This window comes from Mesoplodon densirostris, chromosome 1 (genome assembly GCF_025265405.1).
Source record: "Mesoplodon densirostris isolate mMesDen1 chromosome 1, mMesDen1 primary haplotype, whole genome shotgun sequence".
Classification (NCBI taxonomy): domain Eukaryota; kingdom Metazoa; phylum Chordata; class Mammalia; order Artiodactyla; family Ziphiidae; genus Mesoplodon; species Mesoplodon densirostris.
The window spans coordinates 33,141,504-33,154,642 of NC_082661.1; the positions used below are offsets into that span (position 1 = coordinate 33,141,504).

General features: G+C 38.0%; 1 protein-coding gene across 1 annotated transcript in view; it reads right to left on the reverse strand.

Moving 5' to 3' along the window:
* Nucleotides 1-13,139, reverse strand: part of CC2D2B (coiled-coil and C2 domain containing 2B) — a 104,055-nt gene that overhangs the window by 16,465 nt on the left and 74,451 nt on the right. The window contains 3 exon segments of the mRNA XM_060111475.1: nucleotides 1,382-1,579; nucleotides 1,722-1,904; nucleotides 4,068-4,166. Of these exon segments, the coding sequence (XP_059967458.1) occupies nucleotides 1,382-1,579; nucleotides 1,722-1,904; nucleotides 4,068-4,166 (480 nt within the window).

Below are 13,139 nucleotides of genomic sequence, written 5' to 3' on the forward strand. Positions count from 1 at the left end.
CCGGAGCCTGTGCTCCACAACGGGGGAGGCCACAGCAGTGAGAGGCCCGCATACCGCAAAAAAAAAAAAAAAAAAGATCCTCGAAAGCCTGTTTATTGATTATTCTCTCCATGTACGTTCTAGTAAGTGGTGATGCTCTTGATCAAGAAATCCATTATTAACCTAATTTTCTAATGGAGGAAGAGGTAAAAGATACTTATCACCTTCTGTGGAATCTATCAACTTAAGACCAAAATTAATAACAATATAGGAAGTTCAGAAACAGTAAAATTTGTGTTTGTATTTCATGGATGGTGCTGCTGTTCCAACCTTATAAAGTAAAGCTGTCTGCAAAGCTTATTTTTTTCTTGAACGGGAGACTAGATATCTGATTTCATATTTTCCTTTCTTAAAGTGGAAGAAGCTATATTCTCTTCTAAGTCCATAATGAATACAGGTACGTGTCTCTTTTGTCAGCTGGTAAATAACAGATATGCATAAAGCCACATAAGGATGGGGTAGGAAGTGTTATGTTGGCGGTTTACAGAGCAAAATGTAACATAGTTGGACTTCCCTGGTGGCACAGTGGTTAAGAATCCACCTGCCAATGAAGGGGACAAGGGTTTGATCCTTGGTCCAGGAAGATCACACATGCTGCAGAACAACTAAGCCCGTGCGCCACAACTACTGAGCCCACGTGCTGCAACTACTGAAGCCTGCACTCCTAGAAGCCGTGCTCTGCAACGAGAAGCCACCGCAATGAGAAGCCCACACACCGCAATGAAGAGTAGCCCCCGCTCGCCGCAACTAGAGAAAGCCTGCACGCAGCAACGAAGACCTGACGCAGCCAAAAATAAATAAAACAAAAAACAAAAAAACATAGTTTCTTCACTCCCACATACAACAAGAAGCAATCCTTAGAAGGGCACAACTCCTTTAGAAATATAACTTTTAATTTTGCCTGGAAGTCAAAGGAATTTTTCTGTGTCATTTTTCAAAGTTTGACAGAAAAGTTGTGAAGCTGATATGGTCACATGAACTGGTGTGGCAACAGTGACTCTCTAGTACAAGTGGGCAGAAGTGAAGGGGATCAGGAAGAAATGTTTTCTTCCATCTGGTGCTCAAGAGGACACATTGCAACATAGATGGTTTCTCTCTCAGGAAACTGTCTCTGAAGGTAAAGTAATTTTAATAAGAAAGTTATACTCAAAGTTAATAATAAAAAGTAAACAAGCTAAAATAAATATAAATTTGGAGTGATCAAAATGTTCTAAAATTTACTGTGGTGATGGTTGCACAACTCCATGTATATACTAAAAGCCATTGAATTATATGCTTTGGAAGGGCAAATTGTATGGTATACGAATATCACAATAAAGCTACTAAAATAAATATAACTTACAAGTGTTGCATTGGAATCATGAAGAAATATATCCAGGAGTTGTTGAGGTGGATTCAATGCCTTGATATATCTTGTTACTAAGATCTGTATCCCTTCATCATTAAAAACAGTAGTTGTGATTCTTCGTTTAGGAAATAATGCCTTACAATTTTTTTTAAAAATCTGTGCTCTCTCCAAAACATCTATTTGACCTGAAAACTAGAATCAAGTTTAAAATATTTCAACATTGTACTATATTGTCCCCACAGGAAAATATCAAGAACCAACATTCATTTTTGTCAGCTTTGAAATTAACACTTCTTTGATAGTATATATGAAAATAATTCAGTGTAAAACCTACCTTGTCTAGTTCTGGATTACAGATGGCATATGATATTTGAGGTTCCATAGTAGCAAAAATATTTAAGAAGGTACATTCTTTTAAATTCTGTCCATTATAATCTTCTTTAGGAGACACATAAGTCTCACTCCAAGTATACCCAAGCAAAACTGGTGGACTATTTACTTGAAATGTTCCACTAATCTGAAAGAATATATCAGTATAATGGATTCTGCATGATGAAAATAAACATCAGTCAAATATAGTATAGCTCAGTTCAGTCTTCTCCATTGCAGGAAACAGGCTTGCATGGGTTCATGCTGATTCTACTAATAGGTACTTGCACAAGGATGGTAAGGCTCTCCATGATGATTTGTTCACAGGCAACCTTGACACCCTGGGTCCCTGTCTAATATGTAGTACATGGAGAAGGAAGAAGTAAGAAAGGGATGAAACAATGAAGCAAGTTAATGGACCAGAGTGATAAAAGCTCTTAGAAGATCTAATTTAAGCTCAGAGAAAATGCTAAAAGACCATGATACATTTTGCATTGGGTCTGGAAAGAGGAAAAAAAATGTAACAGCAGGAAGGATGACCCAAAGTCCACTGGAGGAGGGATCTTATGTGTGTGTGTGTGTGTGTGTGTGTGTGTGTGTGTGCACGTGCATGTTTGGGAGGAGATAATTTACAATAATAACTAATAATAATACTAATATAACTAATAGTTATTGAGCACTTACTATGTACAAGGCATTCTGCCAAGTGCTTGATATAGATCATATTATTCAATGAGGTAGACACCACTCTTATCTCCATTTTATAGATAAGGAAACTGGGGCACAGAGCATGTAAGTAATTCGTGCAAGATCACACAACTAATGAGTAGTAGAGCCAGGATTACAACCCAGGTTGGTCCACCTTTTTTTTTTTTTTTTTTTCTTTTTGGCGGTACGCGGGCCACTGCTGTGGTCTCTCCCGCTGCGGAGCATAGGAAGCCCTATACCTCCAACAATTTAAAATCTCTGTTGCTCTTTATTTGCAGCACTTGTATTTTCAACGTGCTCCCTCATGACATCCTGTGATTGCATAATACACAGATGTTTCTATTCTCCTCCATTCTCTTCTCCTTTCTTACCAACAGTTTTAGGTGGTAACATGACAGCCATGGAGTGACCAAGTCACATAAGTAAAATGCAAGAAGTCTGAGAGGTTTTCTGGGGAAGTGTCTGTTTTCCTGACACAGGCACTGCCCCTTCTTGCTTCACCTCACCTCCTGTCTGCAGCATGAATATGAGGCTGGAGGTGCAACTATGAGGATGAAAGTCACATGATAAGGAGAGTAGAACAGAAAGACAAAAGTAGCTTGGATCCTTGATGATATTCTTGAGCAGCTGCACTGGCATCTAGACTTCTTTTTTGTGAGATAAATAGACCTCTTACATCAGCCACTGTTAGTCAGGTTTTCTGTTGCATATGACTGAATACAGTACTAACTGATACACACATAATTCCTTCTGAGTCAAATGACTTTGTGTGCTTGATAAATGCATCTTTAGGGACTTGATTAAAAGTTATCTCCTCTGTAAATATTCCCCTGATCTTTCATCCTCCTCCTCATTCCCCTCTTACCTACCCTGAACCCCTCTGAACGCCCCCTTGCTTCCCCCTCCAAACCAGGAAGGGTAGGGTACTCCTTACTCAGTGTTCTCATAGTACCAATCTCATGCCCCTATCAAAGCCCTACAGCATTACCATGTTGTACTGAAATGGTTGTTTTCTTCTATAGAGAGTGAACTCCTTGAGGTAGAAAATTCATTTCTGAATCATCTGTAACTGGCATATCTCTGTAAGTTATAGGGCCCCAAATGAAATCTAGACTAGGGTTTTTATATTTTGCTGGCCATGTAGGCATATTCTTGTTGCAAAACACAACAGCAGAGCCCTCTGGGGGTACCACAGACATAGATGCTAATCATCAGTCTCACTATTATCAATAAACGGTGTTTGAGGAGCTGAAACTCCTGGAACCCATGGTTACAAAGCAATGTCATTAATCAGAATATTTATGAATCTGGTCTTACAAAACTATTATGAGCAAATATGAATGTTGCTGTAAGACCTAAGGCTACCTGTCCTTTTCTTCATCAATGAACACTCTAAAAATACATGAAATAAATTTGTGGGTGTCTCCTATTCCAGAGACAGCTAAAACCTTCAAATACTCCAACACCCATGGGGCAGTTGAATACAGGATCATTTTGACTGACTTATCAACCTGCCAGTCAGAATCTAGCTCAAAGACACAGGTATTTCTATCAGCCAGAGACAAAAATTTAGAATAATTAGCAAAGAATCATTTTCTATTACCTCAGATTGTTGCAGGAGAGCAGAGAAAGGGAAGACAATGGATCCAAGCCAATTCTTTCTTATATATGAATGACCACTGCAGCTCTTGAAACTGTGATCCTATTAAAATAAATAATTTTTCTATTACTCATTCTATATCATGTGATGGATAATCTCACACAAACATGTAGGTAAGTATAAAAAATTCTCTTCCTTTTTAAAAAGAAACCGAAGAGTAAATAGAAAAGATCTTTTTTCTCACTTAAAAAATTTCTTTAAAAGATAATTGACTATTTAAAGCAATAATAATGACCTGTGGTGGAGTTTATGACATATGTATAAGGAAAATGTATGATAACACTAACACAAAGCACAGGAGGGGAAATGGAAGTATAGTAATATCCTGTTCTTACACTATATATGAAGTGGCATAATATTATATAAAGATAGACTGTGATAAAGAATATATAATAAAACCTAGAGCAACAATTAAGAAATAAAAGAAGTATAGCTAATAAGCCAATAGTGGAAGTGTGATAGAATCATAAAAGAACTCTATTAATCCAAGAAAGGGAGGAAAAAAAGAAAAAAGGAACAAAGAACAGATGGGACAGCAGAAAGCAAATAGGAAGATGGAACCCAACCAGGTGAATAATTACACAAAATGTAAATAGCCATTCATTAAAAGCTAGAGATTGTTACACTGAATAAAAAGCAAGACCCAACTATATGCTGTTTAAAGTAAACCCATTTTAAATATAAAGACACAGGTTAAAAGAAAAAAATAAGAAGAACAGAAAGAAAAAGATATATCATACATACAACCACTAATTAAAAGAAAGCTGGAATCACCATATTTATAACATACAAAGTAGATATATGAATAAGAATATAACCAGGGATAAAGGGGAGTATTTCATAATGATAAAGGAATCAATTTATGAAGAAGAAATACAATCTTAAAAGTATGTGCACCTAGCTGAACCAAGATGGCGGAGTAGAAGGATGTGCTCTCATTCCCTCTTGTGAGAACACCAGAATCACAGCTAGCTGCTGGACAATCATTGACAGGAAGAGACTGGAACTCACCAACAAAGATACCCCACATCCAAAGACAAAGGAGAAGCCACAATGAGACGGTAGGAGGGGCGCAATCACAGTAAAATCAAATCCCATAACTGCTGGGTGGGTGACTCACAGACTGGAGAACATTTATACCACAGAAGTCCGCCCACTGGAGTAAAGGTTCTGAGCCCCACATCAGGCTTCCCAACCTGGGGGTCTGGCAACAGGAGGAGGAATTCCTAGAGAATCAGACTTCGAAGCCTAGTGGGATTTGACTGCAGGACTTCGACAGGACTGGGGGAAACAAAGACTCCACTCTTGGAGGGCACACACAAAGTACTGTGTGCATCGGGACCCAGGGAAAGGAGCAGTGACCCCAGAGGAGACTGAACCAGACCTACCTGCTAGTGGTAGAGGGTCTCCTGCAGAGGCGGGGGGTGGCTATGGCTCACTGTGGGGACAAAGACACGGGCAGCAAAGTTCTGGGAAGTACTCCTTGGCGTGAGCCCTCCCAGAGTCTGTAATTAGCCCCACCAAAGAGCCCAGGTAGGCTCCAGTGTTGCATTGCCTCTGGCCAAACAACCAACAGGGAGAGAACCCAGCCCCATCCATCAGCAGTCAAACGGATTAAAGTTTTACTGAGCTCTGCCCACCAGAGTAACAGTCAACTCCACCCACCACCAGTCCCTCCCAACAGGAAACTTGCACAAGCCTCTTAAATAGTCTCATCCACCATAGGGCAGACAGCAGAAGCAAGAAGAACTACAATCCTGAAGCCTGTGGAACAAAAACCATATTCAAAGAAAGATAGACAAGATGAAAAGGCAGAGGGCTATGTAGGAACATAGGATAGAAGAAGGAACAAGATAAAACCCTAGAAAAACAACTAAATGAAGTGGAGATGGGCAACCTTCCAGAAAAAGAATTCAGAATAATGATAGTGAAGATGATCCAGGATGTTGGGAAAAGAATGGAGGCAAAGATCGAGAAGATGCAAGAAATGTTTAACAAAGACCTAGAAGAATTAAAGAACAAACAAACAGAGATGAACAATACAATAACTGAAATGGAAACTACACTAGAAGGAATCAATGCCAGAATAACTGAGGCAGAAGAACGGATAAGTGACCTAGAAGACAGAATGGTGGAATTCACTGCTGTGGAACAGAATAAAGAAAAAAGAATGAAAAGAAATGAAGACAGCCTAAGAGACCTCTGGGACAACATTAAATGCACCAACATTTGCATTATAGGGGTCCCAGAAGGAGAAGAGACAGAGAAAGGACCAGAGAAAATATTTGAAGAGATTATGATCGAAAACTTCTTTAACATGGGAAAGGAAATAGCCACCCAAGTCCAGGAAGTGCAGAGAGTCCCATACAGGATAAACTCAAGGAGAAACATGCTGAGACACATAGTAATCAAATTGGCAAAAATTAAAGGCAAAGAAAAATTATTGAAAGCAACAAGGGAAAAATGAAAATAAAACATACAAGGGAACTCCCATAAGGTTAACAGCTGATTCTCAGCAGAAACTCTACAAGCCAGAAGGGAGTGGCATGATATACTTAAAGTGATGAAAGGGAAGAACCTACAACCAAGATTACTCTACCTGGCATGGATCTCATTCAGATTCGATGCAGAAACCAAAAGCTCTACAGACAAGCAAAAGCTAAGAGAATTCAGCACCACCAAACCAGCTCTACAACAAATGCTAAAGGACCTTCTCTAAGTGGGAAACACAAGAGAAAAAAGGACCTACAAAAACAAACCCCCCAAATTAAGAAAATGGTACTAGGAACATACATATCAATAATTACCTTAAATGTGAATGGATTAAATGCTCCAGCCAAAAGACACAGGCTCGCTGAATGGATACAAAAACAAGACCCATATATTTGCTGTCTACAAGAGACACACTTCAGACCTAGGGACACATACAGACTGAAAGTGAGGGGATGCAAAAAGATATTTCATGCAAATGGAAATCAAAAGAAAGCTGGAGTAGTAATACTCATAACAGATAAAATAGACTTTAAAATAAACAATGTTATAAGAGACAAGGAAGGACACTACATAATGATCAAGGGATCAATCCAAGAGGAAGATATAGCAAGTATAAATATATATGCACCCAACATACGAGCACCTCAATACATAAGACAACTGCTAACAGCTCTAAAAGAGCAAAGCGACAGTAACACAATAATAATGGAGGACTTTAACACCTCACTTACACCAATGGACAGATCATCCAAAATGAAAATAAATAAGGAAACACAAGATTTAAATGACACAATAGACCGGACAGATTTAATTGATATTTATAGGACATTCCATCCAAAAACAGCAGATTACACTTTCTTCTCAAGTGCACATGGAACATTCTCCAGGATAGATCACATCTTGGGTCACAAATCAAGCCTCAGTAAATTTAAGAAAATTGAAATCATATCAAGCATCTTTTCTGATCACAATGCTATGAGATTAGAAATTACTTACAGGGAAAAAAACATAAAAAACACAAACACATGGAGGCTAAACAATACGTTAGTAAATAACCAAGAGATCACTGAAGAAATCAAAGAGGAAATCAAAAAATACCTAGAGACAAATGACAATGAAAACACGATGACACAACACCTATGGGATGCAGCAAAAGTCGTTCTAAGAGGGAAGTTTTTAGCTATACAAGCCTACCTCAAGAAACAAGAAAAATCTCAAATAAACAATCTAATCTTACACCTGAAAGAACTAGAGAAAGAAGAACAAACAAAACCCAAAGTTACCAGAAGGAAAGAAACCATAAAGATCAGAGCAGAAATAAATGAAATAGAAACAAAGAAAGCAATAGCAAAGATCAATAAAACTAAAAGCTGGTTCTTTGAGAAGATAAACAAAATTGATAAACCATTAGCCAGACTCATCAAGAAAGAGAGGGAGAGGACTCAAATCAATAAAATTAGAAATGAAAAAGGAGAACTTACAACAGTCATCGCAGAAATACCAGGCATCCTAAGAGATTACTACAAGCAACTCTATGCCAATAAAATGGACAACCTGGAAGAAATGGACAAATTCTTAGAAAGGTATAACCTTCCAAGACTGAACCAGGAAGAAATAGAAAATATGAACAGACCAATCACAAGTAATGAAATTGAAACTGTGACTAAAAATCTTCCCACAAACAAAAGTCCAGGACCAGATGGCTTCACAGGTGAATTCTATCAAACATTTAGAGAAGAGCTAACACCCATCCTTCTCAAACTCTTCCAAAAAATTGTGGAGGAAGGAACACTCCCAAACTCATTCTATGAGGCCACCATCACCCTGATACCAAAACCAGACAAAGATACTACAAAAAAAGAAAATTACAGACCAATATCACTGATGAATATAGATGCAAAAATCCTCAACAAAATACTAGCCAACAGAATCCAACAACACATTAAAAGGATCATACACGATGATCAAGTGGGATTTATCCCAGGGATGCAAGGATTCTTCAATATACACAAATCAATCAATGTGATATGCCATATTAACAAACTGAAGAATAAAAACCATATGATCATCTCAATAGATGCAGAAAAAGCTTTGGACAAAATTCAACACCCATTTATGATAAAAACTCTCCAGAAAGTGGGCATAGAGGGAACCTACCTCAACATAATAAAGGCCATATATGACAAACCCACAGCAAACATCATTCTCAATGGTGAAAAACTGAAAGCATTTCCTCTAAGATCAGGAACAAGACAAGGATATCCTCTCTCACCACTATTATTCAACATAATTTTGGAAGTCCTAGCCATGGCAATCAGTGAAGAAAAAGAAATAAAAGGAATCCAAATTGGAAGAAAGAAGAAGTAAAACTGTCACTGTTTGCAGATGACATGATACTATACATAGAGAATCCTAAAGATGCTTCCAGAAAACTACTAGAGCTAATCAATGAATCTGGTACAGTTGCAGGATACAAAATTAATGCACAGAAATCTCTTGCATTCCTATACACTAATGATGAAAAATCTGAAAGAGAAATTAAGGAAACACTCCCATTTACCAAGGCAACAACAAAAAAAAAATACCTAGGAATAAACCTACCTAGGGAGACAAAAACCTGTATGCAGAAAACTGTAAGACACTGATGAAAGAAATTGAAGATGATACCAACAGATGGAGAGATATACCATGTTCTTGGATTGGAAGAATCAATATTGTGAAAATGACTATACTACCCAAAGCAATCTACAGATTCAATGCAATCTCTATCAAATTACCAATGGCATTTTTTACAGAACTAGAACAAAAAGTCTTAAAATTTGTATGGAGACTCAAAAGACCCCGAATAGCCAGAGCAGTCTTGAGGCAAAAAAACGGAGCTGGAGGAATCAGACTCCCTGACTTCAGACTATACTACAAAGCTACAGTAATCAATATAGTATGGTACTTTCACAAAAACAGAAACATAGATCAGTGGAGTAAGATATAAAGCCCAGAGATAAACCCATGCACCTATGGTCAACTAATCTATGACAAGGGAGGCAAGGATATACAATGGAGAAAAGACAGTCCCTTCAATAAGTGGTGCTGGGAAAACTGGATAGCTACATGTAAAAGAATGAAATTAGAACACTTCCTAACACCATACACAAAAATAAACTCAAAATGGATTAGAGATCTAAATGTAAGACCAGACACTGTAAAACTCTTAGAGGAAAACATAGAAAAAACACCCTTTGACATAAATCACAGCAAGATCATTTTTGATCCACCTCCTAGAGTAATGGAAATAAAAACAAAAATAAACAAATGGGACCTAATGAAACTTAAAAGCTTTAGCACAGCAAAGGAAACCATAAACAATATGAAAAAACAACCCTCAGAACGGGAGAAAATATTTGGAAATGAATCAAAAGATAAACGATTAGTCTCCAAAATATATAAAGAGCTCATGCAGTTCAATATTAAAAAAACAAACAACCCAATCCAAAAATGGGCAGAAGACCTAAGTAGACATTTCTCCAAAGAAGACATACAGATGGCCAAGAAGCACATGAAAGCTGCTCAACATCACTAATTATTAGAGAAATGCAAATCAAAACTACAATGAGTTATCACCTCACACCAGTTAGAATGGGCATCATCAGAAAATCTACAAACAACAAATGCTGGAGAGGGTGTGGAGAAAAGGGAACCCTCTTCCACTGTTGGTGGGAATGTAACTTGCTACAGCCACTATGGAGAACAGTATGGAGGTTCCTTAAAAAACTAAAAACAGAATTACCATATGATCCAGCAATCCCACTACTGGGCATATACCCAGAGAAAACCATAATTCAAAAAGACACATGCACCCCAGTGTTCATTGCAGCACTATTTACAATAGCCAGGTCATGGAAGCAACCTAAATGCCCATCAACAGACGAATGGATAAAGAAGATGTGGTACATGTGTACAATGGAATATTACTCAGCCATAAAAAGGAACAAAACTGGGTCATTTGTTGAGATGTGGATGGATCTAGAGACTGTCATACAGAGTGAAGTAAGTCAGAAAGAGAAAAACAAATATCATATATTAAGGCATATATGTGGAACCTAGAAAAATGGTACAGATGAACCAGTTTGCAGGGCAGAAATAGAGACACAGATGTGGAGAACAAATGTATGGACACCAAGGGGGGAAAGTGGCGGGGGGTGGGTAGGGGTGGGATGTATTGGGCTATTGGGATTGATATGTATACACTGAAGTGTATAAAATTGATGACTAATAAGAACCTGCTGTATAAAAAAATAAATAAAATAAAATTCAAAAATTAAAAAAAGTACATGCACCTAATAAAGGGTTACAAAATATATAAAGCAAAAACAGAGCTAAAAAATATGACACCAAAAGCAAGTTGATAAATTTGACTTCATTAGAACTTAAAACTTTGCTCTTCACAAGGCACTGTTGAGAAAATGAAAAGACAAGCTACATACCGGGAGAAAATATTTGTAAATCATATATCTGATAAAGGATTTGTATACAGAATATGTAAAGGATCCTCAGAACTCAATAATAAGACAACAAATAGCCCAATTTGAAAAATAGACAAAAGATTTGGACAGACACTTCACCAAAGAAGATATTCAGATAGCAAATAAATACATGGAAAAGTGCTCGCCATCATTAGTCATTAGGAAATACAAATTAAAACTACAATGAGATACAACCGCATGGTTATTAGAGTGTCTAAAATTTTTAAGTCTGACCACTTGTTTGTAAGACTGTGAAAGAACTAGAATCTCATACATTGCTGGTGGAAATAAAAAATGGTACAATCACTTTGGAAAAACAGTTTAGCAGTTTCTTAAATGTCCACTTACCATATGATCCAGCCATTTCACTCCTATGTATTCACCCAAGAGAAATTAAAACATTTGTCCATACAAGGACTTATATACAAATGCTCATAGCAGCTTTATTTATAATAGCCACCCCCAAAGAAAACCCAAATGTCCATCAACAGCTGAATATTTAAACATACAACAGAATGTATGTGTTCAATAGACTATCACTATACAGTAAAAATTAATGAACTATTTGATAAATAAAAGAACTGAGACAAATCTCAAAATAATTTTTCTGTGAAAGTTGCCAGACCAAGGGGGAAAAAGTGCATACTGTATGATGCCATTTCTATACAATTCCAGAAAATGTAAACTATAGTTACAGAAAGCAGATCAGTGGTTGCCTGGGGTGGAAGGAAGGAAAGGAAGGAGGGAGGTATTCTAACAGGACAGGGAAAAACCTTTGAGAGTGGTGGATATGTTCATTATCTTGACTTTGATGATGATTTCATGGGTATATATATGTCAAAACTTGTCAAAGGGGCTTCCCTGGTGGCACAGTGGTTGAGAGTCCACCTGCTGATGCAGGGGACACGGGTTCGTGCCCCGGTACAGGAAGATCCCACATGCCGCGGAGCGGCTGGGCCCGTGAGCCATGGCCGCTGAGCCTGCACGTCCGGAGCCTATGCTCCGCAACGGGAGAGGCCACAACAGTGAGAGGCCTGCGTACCGCAAAAAAAAATAAAATAAAATAAAAAATAAAAAACTTGTCAAAGTATACACTTTAATTATGTGTAGTTTATTATATGCTAACTATGCCTCAATAATCCTATTTTTTAAATTAGAGAAAGTATGTGTAGTAAGAGAAGCAGGGACTAGACATAAATGGGTTTGGCATTTACCACCACCACTAACCCCACTGGCAGTACTCTATGATTCACTCCACTTTTAGCCATTTAAATTTTTCACTTCATCAAGAAAAGTGCTGAAATGGGGGAATATGGGAAAGGTGTTAGGGAACAGCTCTTGGGACAGGCATGTTGCTCGTTTAAGACTACTATAGGCAACGTCCCTCTCTTTAGCACTAGTATGTACTTATATCCACTGAATTTATTTGTTTGTAATTAGGGAAGGTGAGAGCAGTTGGGCTGAGTTTAGGAATCAAGACGAAAAAAAAGGACAATGAGGACATGGAAAGGGTTGGTGTGCACTGTACCCCACTAGGTCCCTTGTCCTGGGTTTGGCCCCTGATGATTAGGGTCAGCAGCTGGAGAAGCTCTTCTACTGTGAGATTTTGTGTACCAATACTATTGCCTTAAGATCTAGATATATAATATGTAGTATGAATTCAGAGAAAATAGGGCCATTCTTCCCATGTTTGTGCAGAAGCCAGTGCCTCTTGGGTATTCTGAAGTTTCATAGCTTTGGGCTCAAGGATAATTGGGGAGATAATACCCTTGGAACACATGATGGCAACCTAATCAGGGGCAATGTCAACAGTGGTGGTGGTGAGATTCTTTTAAGTGGCTTTGAGAGCTGTGGAGCCTGAATCAAAAGAACACACACACTGTTGAAATGGGAAGGATGACTATAGCTAACAGTCGTGTTTAGGCACATATATGAGGACTACTTGCAGGCTTCCAGAAAATTTTGGGAGGGACTGGTGGAGGTTCTGTGAGTAGAGGGTGGA